The 12,525-nt window shown below is 47.7% G+C and overlaps 1 protein-coding gene across 1 annotated transcript; it reads right to left on the bottom strand.

Annotated features, from left to right (window-relative positions):
• Positions 1-1,067: 1,067 nt before the first annotated feature.
• Positions 1,068-7,110, bottom strand: LOC124004970 (signal recognition particle receptor subunit beta-like). Its single transcript, XM_046313772.1, has 6 exons — positions 6,901-7,110; positions 6,400-6,494; positions 6,186-6,300; positions 3,765-3,944; positions 3,615-3,645; positions 1,068-2,002 (listed from the first exon to the last, which is right to left on the bottom strand). Exons 1-6 carry the CDS (start codon positions 7,058-7,060, stop codon positions 1,792-1,794), a joined length of 792 nt encoding a protein of 263 aa, XP_046169728.1. The 5' UTR covers positions 7,061-7,110; the 3' UTR covers positions 1,068-1,791.
• Between the last annotated feature and the right edge of the window lie 5,415 nt (positions 7,111-12,525).

Raw genomic sequence — 12,525 nt, forward strand, 5'->3', positions numbered from 1 at the left:
ACTCTCTGGCCGGTCTATAGACCTAACCTGTCTGTCTACTCTCTGGCCGGTCTATAGACCTAACCTGTCTGTCTACTCTCTGGCCGGTCTATAGACCTAACCTGTCTGTCTACTCTCTGGCCGGTCTATAGACCTAACTAGATGAAGGGGAGGTGACAAGTTGAATGGGCAAGACAAAATATTTAAGTGCCTTTGAATGGGGTATGGTAATATGTGACAGGCTCACCGGTTAGTGTCAAGAGTTACAACACTGCTGGGTTTTTCACACAACAGTTTCCTGTGTGTGTCAAGAATGTCCTACCACCCAAAGGACATCCAGACAATTTGACACAACTGTGGGGAGCTTTGGAGTCATCATGGTGGCCAGCAACCCTGTGAAACGCTTTCAACACCTTGTAGAGTCCACCCCCAACCAACTGAGGCTGTTCTGAGTGCAAACAGAGGGAGGGTACTAGGAAAGTGGTCATGTTTGGTTTACTCAATGTATCGCTATGCAGATTGAAGGCAATTTCTGATTGAGTCGACATATGTAACGTTTACCTGTGAATGGGATATCAGTAATTGCCGGTACATGCCCATTAAAAAGAGCCACAATGCCCATTAAAAAGAGCCACAATGCCCATTAAAATGAGCCACAATACCCATTAAAATGAGCCACAATGCCCATTAAAATGAGCCACAATGCCCATTAAAATGAGCCACAATGCCCATTAAAATGAGCCACAATGCCCATTAAAATGAGCCACAATACCCATTAAAATGAGCCACAATGCCCATTAAAATGAGCCACAATGCCCATTAAAATGAGCCACAATGCCCATGACCTACAATCAGATTGAATCTCAGTGTATTTTTCATACAATCAAGTCGATATCAGTCAAGATGTCAGCCGCTAGGTAAGGATGTATGAGTGAGTTATAACAGGTCCAAAATAAAACTGTGGCTTGATTTCTTTTCCAATAAAAAAATCAAAATAAATTTGCAGTGTGTATGAGTCAACCTTGTCAGTTGGCTTTTGTTTTTTCACAGCTTTGTCACAATGGCTACAGTGATGTTGCACTCACCAATAAACCACAAAAACATTTATTTACAAGCTGAAAAAAAATAAACATTCCTATTTGGCTAACAATGATACAGATTCATGGTCAACTTCCCCCTCAAAAAAAAATAAAGGTGTTGGAACTACGGAATGCACTGGATCACAATACAAGCTGATGGAACATTCAGCTAACCCATTCCAAAAAGGAACCAAAATCTGATTTTGAAAAACAAACTGCCAGAATCTAAATGGAGAAATCCGATAGGTCGTCTGAGATGGGTTTAGTGAAATATCTCATCACATTCTCAGGATATCATGATTGATGGATTATTCAAATGCTGAGGGGTAAAAAAAACATATAGTAGAAATTGATGTTGACATTGTTAAAAAGCAGTGGGTGAGACTATCCACTATGAAAAGGACGGGTCGTTTCCTAGACACAAAAGTAACACCTGCTATTAGCATTCACTACATCAAGTACCACGCTGACCTTGTGATGTCAACACAACACAACTCACTTCCGTAGTTGTGTCGAGTCTGGAGTTCTGAGGACCGACGAAGATACCTGATATGCTGAGAGACCTTAGACTAATTCCCCATAATGCACCCCACTCAAGAGCCCTTGGCCAAAGTAGTGACCTATGGGAACTAAATGGCTCTTGGCCAAAGTAGTGACCTATGGGAACTAAATAGCTCTTGGCCAAAGTAGTGACCTATGGGAACTACATGGTCAATAATGAGCCCCAGTCATCTCACAGCAGGGCCAGGCTCTTCTCGAGGCTGGCGATGTCCGCCTCCCCGTCCTCCCCCTTGCTGCCTCGGGCACTGCACTCCAGGAACTCCACCTTCATGGGCAGCTGGCTGAACTCAAAGTCCTTGCCTTTCTTCCCCAGGTGCACGCTGGCCCCCGCTGACCCGTCCTGGGCGCTCAGAGCCACAGACCGTGTCACTCTCAGTGTGTTCCTGAGGGGAAACGGGAAAGGTTAGGATCAGTTAATTCTGTAGAATCACACTTCCATTTTAAATTATGTCTGTGACTTTTAACAGTAAGAAAACATTGTTTTTTATGGCAAAAAAAAAACAGAACGAGTCGGCCCTTAAACTAGCTGTGTGTAAAACAGTGCTACATCTTGGAACATAAATACATGTCACTCTGGAGGACAACAGTAATGTTTGTTTCCAACATTAGGACGGCTCTCTTAAAGAAGCTCTCTTAAAGAAGTTAAATCCACTTCGCTTCTTGTTTCCTTGCCATGGTACTAACGAGTGTCGTGATACTGGTATCACCCCCGGTCCTGGTGTTGGCAGAACAGTGGTATCACCCCCGGTCCTGGTGTTGTCAGAACACTGGTATCACCCCTGGTCCTGGTGTTGGCAGAACACTGGTATCACCCCCAGGTCCTGGTGTTGGCAGAACACTGGTATCACCCCCAGGTCCTGGTGTTGGCTGGTGTCCTGGTTGGCAGAACACTGGTATCACCCCCGGTCCTGGTGTTGGCAGAACACTGGTATCACCCCCCTGGTCCTGGTGTCCTGGTGTTGGCAGAACACTGGTATCACCCCCCTGGTGTTGGCCTGGTGTTGGCAGAACACTGGTATCACCCCCCTGGTCCTGGTGTGTGGCAGAACACTGGTATCACCCCCTGGTCCTGGTGTTGGCAGAACACTGGTATCACCCCCTGGTGTTGGCAGAACACTGGTGTCCTGGCAGAACACTGGTATCACCCCCGGTCCTGGTGTTGGCAGAACACTGGTATCACCCCCGGTCCTGGTGTTGGCAGAACACTGGTATCACCCCCAGGTCCTGGTGTTGGCAGAACACTGGTATCACCCCCGGTCCTGGTGTTGGCAGAACACTGGTATCACCCCCGGTCCTGGTGTTGGCAGAACACTGGTATCACCCCAGGTCCTGGTGTTGGCAGAACACTGGTATCACCCCCCGGTCCTGGTGTTGATGTTGGCAGAACTGTGAACCCTGTCCAACTTTTTAGAGTACCAGATGCACGCGGCAAATTGGAGATTTAAAAATCGCAAATCTAGTGCCAAATGCATTTTAGAAGCATTGCCTCTCTTGCTGATACCAGACACTCATTCATTCTTCATCAGGCAGTCTTCTATACTTCCGACTCCATTTAATGCCAAGATGTTTATATTTATTTTTTATTATACTTTTGTAATGTCTGTTTTTTGACGTGGATCATAGACTGGAACTATCAGGTTACATGATCCTCATAATGTTACGTGAAAAACAACTAATGGGATGCGGAATTAAATGTTGAACAAATAACTCGCACAAAAATGTGACCAGTTCATTTTTGTTATTTGCAATTTAATTTCTTTCACGGGTCAAATGCGAGGGAACTGTTGTTACTTTAGAGCCCACTGAATGTCCGTCTTCTGTTCCCGAACGTTAGCTTTAAACTAGGAAGTGTTTCCTTTTCCACAACAAACACGGAGTCGACAAGGGACTCATAACATGATTCTCTGTTCCCGAACGTTAGCTTTAAACTAGGAAGTGTTTCCTTTTCCACAACAAACACGGAGTCGACAAGGGACTCATAACATGATTCCTTACATCAGCTTAGCATATTTTGCCATGGTGATATCTAGAGAGACGGAAAATATATGAAGTAACACTCCTTTCAAAATCATTAATACACACACACACGTCATCCTGGGGAGTTTTTTTTGTAGAGGGTGGAGGGGATGACATGTGATGTTTCACCTTGCTTGTTGCAGGCCACTATCAGAGAGGGGACATTCCTGGACACTACACTGTCAGTCAACAGGAAGTACAGGAACTCAGCCACGTCTCTCACTTCCTTCTGGAAGATGGCACTGTCCACCACAAACACCATGGCTCTGCAGTCAGCGAGAAAACAAAAGACCAAGTGAGACGGCGTCTCTGTGGATCTTCATCTTAGGTCAAGTACTGCATGTTATTCACATTATAGACGTCCCCTGAACACCTGAAATAAACACCACATTATAGACCTCCCTGAACACCTGAACACCACATTATAGACCTCCCCTGAACACCACATTATAGACCTCCCCTGAACACCACATTATAGACCTCCCCTGAACACCACATTATAGACCTCCCCTGAACACCACATTATAGACCTCCCCTGAACACCACATTATAGACCTCCCCTGAACACCACATTATAGACCTGCCCTGAACACTTGAAATAAAACACCACATTATAGACCTGCCCTGAACACTTGAAATAAACACCACATTATAGACCTCCCCTGAACACCTGAACACTACATTATAGACCTCCCTGAACACACCCCCTGACATTATAAACCTCCCCTGAACACACCACATTATAGACCTCCCTGAACACCTGAACACTACATTATAGACCTCCCTGAACACCTGAAATAAACACCACATTATAGACCTCCCTGAACACCTGAACACTACATTATAGACCTCCCTGAACACCACATTATAGACTTCCCCTGAACACCTGAACACTACATTATAGACCTCCCCTGAACACCACATTATAGACCTCCCCTGAAATAAACACCACATTATAGACCTCCCTGAACACCTGAACACTACATTATAGACCTCCCTGAACACCACATTATAGACCTCCCTGAACACCTGAACACTACATTAGACCTGCCCTGAACACCTGAAATAAACACCACATTATAGACCTCCCCTGAACACACACTACATTATAGACCTCCCCTGAACACCTGAACACTACATTATAGACCTCCCTGAACACCTGAAATAAACACCACATTATAGACCTCCCCTGAACACTACATTATAGACCTCCCCTGAACACCACATTATAGACCTCCCCCGAACACCTGAAATAAACACCACATTATAGACCTCCCTGAACACTACATTATAGACCTGCCCTGAACACCACATTATAGACCTCCCCACATTATAGACCTCCCTGAACACATTATAGACCTCCCACTGCACACTACATTATAGACATCCCCTAACACCTAAATAAAACCACATTATAGACCTCCCCACCTGAAATAAACACCACATTATAGACCTCCCCTGAACACTGACACACCACATTATAGACCTCCCCACCTGAACACCACATTATAGACCTCCCCTGCACACCATTATAGACCTCCCCTGAACACCACATTATAGACCTCCCCTGAAATAAACACCACATTATAGACCTCCCTGAACACTGACCTGCCCTGAACACACCACATTATAGACCTCCCCTGAACACCTGAAATAAAACCACATTATAGACCTCCCCTGAACACCTAAACCTCCCCTGAACACCTGACCACATTATAGACCTCCCCTGAACACCTGACATTATAGACCTCCCCTGAACACCACATTATAGACCTCCCCTGAACACCACATTATAGACCTCCCCTGAACACCACATTATAGACCTCCCCTGAACACTACATTATAGACCTCCCCTGAACACCACATTATAGACCTCCCTGAACACCTGAACACTACATTATAGACCCCCTCCCTGAAATAAAACCACATTATAGACCTCCCTGAACACCTGACACTACATTATAGACCTCCCCTGCCCACATTATAGAAAATAAACACCACATTATAGACCTCCCCTGAACACCTGATATAAACACCACATTATAGACCTCCCTTGAACACCACACCACATTATAGACCTCCCCTGAACACCTGAAATACAAGCACTGTATTATTTATATTCATTATGGATCCCCGTTACATCAGCCAAACCCAGACGACGCTGGGTCAATTTGTGCGCCGCCCTATGGGACTCCCAATCGCGGCCGGTTGTGGTACAGTCTGGAATTGAACCAGGGTGTCTGTAGCGACACCTCGAGCACTGAGATGTTATGTGTGTGTACAGCATCTCTTCGCAGTCCCTGCTGTTCCATAAGGTGCATTTCTATCCATTAGAAAAATATTTAAAAATCTGATTTCAGGAGTTACTTGATGTGGAATAGAATTACATGTAGTCATGGCTCTTTGTAGTACTGCACACCTCCCATCATATGTTCTGGATTTGGAGACTGTAAAGAGACCTCTAGTGGCAAGTCTTAGATAAGTTATAAACCTCCCCTGAATAAACACCTCTCATCTTTATCATGTAAAGTTCTAGATCCATTCCTGAACCTTCCAACTCACTCACCACAGCCAGTTTCCTCCTTACCCTCTCGTTCTTGGCTTTGTAAGGGGCACTGCTGTCCATGATGGAGGTCTGGGTCTTCTTGAACTTTCCTGACAACAACTGCAAACAACGACCATCCATCCAATCAGTGTCATACAACTTCTGCCGTCTGTAAATAGTTGGATTGGACATGCTCATATGTTGCAGAGATATACTCACTCGACTAAAAAGGAGGGTCTTTCCAGAATCGCAGAGACCAACCAGCAGCACAGCACTTTGGACAGTTTTTCTGCTTAGCAAGTACTTCAACAACACTGAAATGTAATCCAAAATCATAGCAGGTTTGGTTTTAGCTGCCATCATAGCAGACGAGCGCCTGACATAAGAGCATAACTAGACAGCTCGCTAGTGACCACTACTAGCAAGTTAACTAGGGAACCTTTGATAGTAGACTTGATAAAAGACATCAACAAAACAGTTTGTTTGAAAATCTTATAGCGTAGAAAGCCAGCAGGCTGATGCTAGGCTAACTAGCTAACACAGTGGTTCCAAACTCCGGTCCTCGAGTTCCTCCACACTACACGTGTTTATTGTAGCGCCGGAAAAGCACACCGGATTCAACTTGTCAACTAATCATCAGGCCCCCAATGAGTTGAATGCGGTCTGTTTGTCCGGGGCCTAGAACAAAACGGGGTGCTTTTGGGGATAACCTAAACTTACCAACAGTGATGACAACAACAGCCAAAGAAACAACAATTCCGATCATAAATATGGGGTCTTGGTCCTCTAACATCTTATTTAAAGCGTCTAAATAAGATTCAAAAGGATTTTCTCTCGCGTCTATTTTCGCCTCCATATTGATGCCCGGCTCTGTAGCCATATCTGCTACTGTCACTTCACTCAGGACACGTCTACATTCTTCTTCTTTCTCTTCTTCTTCTTCGGGATTAGGTTGGCGAATTGCGTCCAACGTCTAAGGTGTATACTCTGCCACCTACTGGACTGGAGTGTGAGGCCAGTCGCAGCATACCTAAAGTAAATGATCTTCATTAGTCCTGATCCTTTAAGAAATTGAAATAGAGCCCTAAACACCACATTCCTCCAACCACGACACCATCCAAACCCTGTACCTAGAGCCCTAGACACCACATTCCTCCAACCACGACACCACCCAAACCATGTACCTAGAGCCCTAGACACAACATTCCTCCAACCACGACACCACCCAAACCCTGTACCTAGAGCCTTAAACACCACATTCCTCCAACCACGACACCACCCAAACCCTGTACCTAGAGCCCTAGACACCACATTCCTCCAACCACGACACCACCCAAACCCTGTACCTAGAGCCCTAGACACCACATTCCTCCAACCACGACACCACCCAAACCCTGTACCTAGAGCCCTAGACACCACATTCCTCCAACCACGACATCACCCAAACCCTGTCCAGCCTCTCTCACCCTCTAGAGCCCTAGACACCACTTTCCTCCAACCACTACACCACCCAAACCCCGTCCAGCCTCTCTAACCCTCTAGAGCCCTAGACACCACTTTCCTCTACTCTTCTCACTGTCTCTAGAGAGGAGACATGCTGGACAGTCATTATTCTAAACACCTCAAGAGAGGAGACATGTTGGACAGTCATTATTCTAACCACCTCCAGAGAGGAGACATGATGGACAGTCCTTATTCTAACCACCTCCAGAGAGGATACATGATGGACAGTCCTTATTCTAACCACCTCCAGAGAGGAGACATGATGGACAGTCCTTATTCTAACCACCTCCAAAGAGGAGACATGATGGACAGTCCTTATTCTAACCACCTCCAGAGAGGATACATGATGGACAGTCATTATTCTAACCACCTCCAGAGAGGAGACATGATGGACAGTCCTTATTCTAACCACCTCCAGAGAGGAGACATGATGGACAGTCCTTATTCTAACCACCTCCAGAGAGGAGACATGATGGACAGTCATTATTCTAACCACCTCCAGAGAGGAGACATGATGGACAGTCCTTATTCTAACCACCTCCAGAGAGGAGACATGATGGACAGTCCTTATTCTAACCACCTCCAGAGAGGAGACATGCTGGACAGTCCTTATTCTAAACATCTCCAGAGAGGAGACATGCTGGACAGTCCTTATTCTAAACACCTCCAGAGAGGAGACATGCTGGACAGTCCTTATTCTAACCACCTCCAGAGAGGAGACATGCTGGACAGTCCTTATTCTAACCACCTCGGTCTCCTTCAGCCTAACAGGACACTTCAGAAATTCACCTGCATGTTCACCACCACCATTTCACCATTTGTGCTCAGCTGGGATACACCTCGGAAACGCAAGCGGTTTTACCAAACTAAAAACAATAGCAACATTAAGTTTCAATAGTAAAACAACGGTCTAGCTATGTGTTTTTTTACACTCTTGAGTATTAAAACGCTGTTGAATTTGTATCTCGCTCAAACCTTTTCTTAGCCAGGTTCTGTGGCCAACGTAGTAGCCAACGTAGTGGCCAACGTAGTGGCCAACGTAGTAGCCAACGTAGTGGCCAACGTAGGGGCCAACGTAGTAGCCAACGTAGTGGCCAACGTAGTAGCCAACATAGTGGCCAAGTGGCCAACGTAGTAGCCAACGTAGTGGCCAACGTAGTAGCCAACGTAGTGGCCAACGTGGTGGCCAACGTGGTGGCCAGCGTAGGTAGCCAACGTGGTGGCCAGCGTAGTGGCCAACGTGTGGCCAACGTGGTAGCCAGCGTGGTAGCCAGCGTGGTGGCACGTGGTGGCCAACGTAGTGGCCGTGGTGGCCAGCGTGGTGGCCAGCGTGTGGCCAGCGTGGTGGCCAACGTGGTGCCAACGCGTGGTGGCCAGCGTGGTAGCCAACGTGTGGCCAACGTAGTGGCCAACGTAGTAGCCAGCGTGGTGGCCAACGTGTGGCCAACGTAGTGGCCAACGCGTGGCCAACGTGGTGGCCAACGTGTGGCCAACGTGGTAGCCAACGTGTGGCCAACGTGGTGGCCAACGTAGGTGGCCAACGTGTAGCCAGCGTGTGGCCACAGCGGCCAACGTGGCCAACGTGGGGCCAACGTGTGGCCAACGTGGTGGCCAACGCGTGTGGCCAACGCGTGGCCAACGTAGTAGCCAACGTGGTGGCCAACGTAGTGGCCAACTCTTCCGTTTTCCTCAGGCCAAATCTTGATTTTATCCAACCATTCAAAAGATATCACCAAAAATATATTTTTTAATTTAATTAGTCAAAAACAAATTCTTATTGACAATGATGACCTACTGGGGCCAACGTGTTTAACTGGCCAGCGTGGTGGCCAACGTGGTGGAACAACGTGGTTTCTACCTTGTCCAGCGTGGTGGCCAACGTAGCAACCAGGTTACTGGCCAACGTGGTTTAACCACTAGGCTATCTGGCCAACGTATGGTTTTCTACAAGTTTAGATAGCTGGCTAGATGAACGTAACTATCAAAACGTTTCTAGCTGACGTGGGCTAATTGCCAACCAACGTAAAAGGCCAACGTGATGGCCAATTATTTTCGTGAAATTTCACCTGGTGTATTCTATTATTCTTACTCCAATATTAAATAGCCAACGTGAGTTCCAAAAATAACGTCTAGGCAACGTAGCCGGCCAACGTGAGCCAGCGCCTGGGAGAGAACGAGTGCAACTGCAGCGTAGTGGCCAACGTGGGCATTCCTGCGTCTGCAGGAACCCCTCTTTATAGTTCGTATTGGTCAATTATTAGCTAGGACAGGTAGGTAGGCAACGTCTAGCCAGGTGGGAGGCCAACGTAGTAGCCAACGCAGTGGCCAACGCAGTGGCCAACGCAGTGGGCAACGTAGGGGCCAACGTAGTGGCCAACGTAATAGCCAACGTAGTGGCCAACTTAGTGGCCAACGTAGTAGCCAAGTCTTCCTGTTTTCCTCAGAGAAAAAAATCTTGATTTTATCCCTAACCATTCAAAAGATATCACCCATAACATATATGTTTTAATTTAATTAGTCAAGAACAAATTCTTATTGACAATGATGACCTACTGGGGAACAGTGAGTTTAACTGCCTTGTTCAGGAACAGAACAACAGATTTGTACCTTGTCAGCTTGGGGATTTGATCTAGCAACCTTTTAGGTTACTGGCCCAACACTCTAACCACTAGGCTACCTGCCACCTATGGTTTTCTACAAGTTTAGATAGCTGGCTAGATGAACTAACTATCAAAACATTTCTAGCTGACATGGCTAATTGAGTGACCGACATAAAAAGGAAAAACTGCTGATGCCCAATTATTTTCTTGAAATTTCACCTGGTGTATTCTATTATTCTTACTCTCAATATTAAATTGAGATCCCGACTGAGTTCCAAAAATAACTGTCTATGGCTGGAGCCGGCCCCGAGAGGCCAGCAGCCTGGGAGAGAAGAGTGCAACTGCAGCCAGCAATTCGGGGCGTTCCTGCATGTGGGCATTCCTGCATCTGCAGGAACCCCTCTTTATAGTTCTATTGGTCAATTATTAAGCTAGGACAGGTAAGGGCGGGGCCTCTCCAGAACTGGTGGGAGGCGGGGCCGCTCCGGAACAGGTGGGAGGAGGGGCCGCTCCGGGACATGTGGGAGGCGGGGCCGCTCCGGAACAGGTGGGAGGCGGGGCCGCTCCGGAACAGGTGGGAGGCGGGGCCGCTCCGGAACAGGTGGGAGGCGGGGGCACTCCGGAACAGGTGGGAGGCGGGGCCGCTCCGGAACAGGTGGGAGGCGGGGCCGCTCCGGAACAGGTGGGAGGCGGGGCCGCTCCGGAACAGGTGGGAGGCGGGGGCTCCGGAACAGGTGGGAGGCGGGGTCGCTCCGGAACGGTAGGTGACAGCAATGCACCGTGAAGTTGGATGCCAACCCCCAATTAACCCCACAGATGAAGAAGAGGCGGGGGTACAACGGTAGCTAACTATAGCTAGTACACACCGGTAGAAAATATTTGTAGAACTAACCCGGAAGAGTCCTTCGCCCCCGCCTGTCAGGACACTGTTTTTCACTGTTTTCCCTCAGTTCTGTTAACGACAGCGAAGGCAGGTGTCGCCCCCCGCCTCCTGGCAACACCGGTAGACAGTTTCCTTCACCCCGCCTTTTGGGCACTGTTTTCCCTCAGTTCTGTTAACGATGGCGAGGGCAGGTGCTTGGCAAGCGGGAGTAAAGGACAGTGTCTAACTGGCACATGCTAACTAGCGAAGAGGACTCCGGCACACGGGAGGAGGGGGACGAAACAACTTAGATAATAATTTTATTTCCCTTTTTGACCCACATTCATGATGATGTCATGCTGGAGAGGTGGTGTTCATGAAGGAACCAATGGGATGCTGGAGGGGTGTGGGGGGGTGGATGAAGGAATGACGAATTGTGGGCTGCAGTTGCACACTATTGGAGAGTTATTCCTGGGAGGACGGGGGAGGCATTCCTGGGAGGACAGGGGGGAGGCATTCCTGGGAGGACGGGGGGAGGCATTCCTGGGAGGACGGGGGAGGCATTCCTGGGAGGACGGGAGGACGGGGGGAGGCATTCCTGGGAGGACGGGGGAGGCATTCCTGGGAGGACAGGGGGGGGTTATTCCTGGGAGGGCGGGGGAAATATTTCTGGGAGGACGGGGAGAGGCATTCCTGGGAGGATGGGGGGTTATTCCTGGGAGGACAGGGGAGGCATTTCTGGGAGGACGGGGAGAGGCATTTCTGGGAGGACCTGGGTAGGCATTCCTGGGAGGGCACAGGGGGAGGCATTCCTGGGAGGACAGGGGGAGGCATTCCTGGGAGGACAGGGGGAGGCATTTCTGGGAGGATTTCTAAATAGGATCCTCAATCAGAGTCAACGATAAACAGCTTCCTCTGATTGGGAACCAATTCAGGCCACCATAGACCTACATTACCTAGACATACAAAAAACCCATAGATATACAAAAACCCCAGACAGTGATAAACACACATTCCCACCCTCGTCACACCCTGACCTGACCAAAATAACACATAAAACATACAGTGACTTGCGAAAGTATTCGGCCCCTTGAACTTTGCGACCTTTTGCCACATTTCAGGCTTCAAACATAAAGATATAAAACTGTATTTTTTGTGAAGAATCAACAACAAGTGGGACACAATCATGAAGTGGAATGACATTTATTGGATATTTCAAACTTTTTTAACAAATCAAAAACTGAAAAATTGGGCGTGCAAAATTATTCAGCCCCTTTACTTTCAGTGCAGCAAACTCTCTCCAGAAGTTCAGTGAGGATCTCTGAATGATCCAATGTTGACCTAAATGACTAATGATGATAAATACAATCCACCTGTGTG

This window comes from Oncorhynchus gorbuscha, linkage group LG19, assembly GCF_021184085.1.
Source record: "Oncorhynchus gorbuscha isolate QuinsamMale2020 ecotype Even-year linkage group LG19, OgorEven_v1.0, whole genome shotgun sequence".
Taxonomy (NCBI): domain Eukaryota; kingdom Metazoa; phylum Chordata; class Actinopteri; order Salmoniformes; family Salmonidae; genus Oncorhynchus; species Oncorhynchus gorbuscha.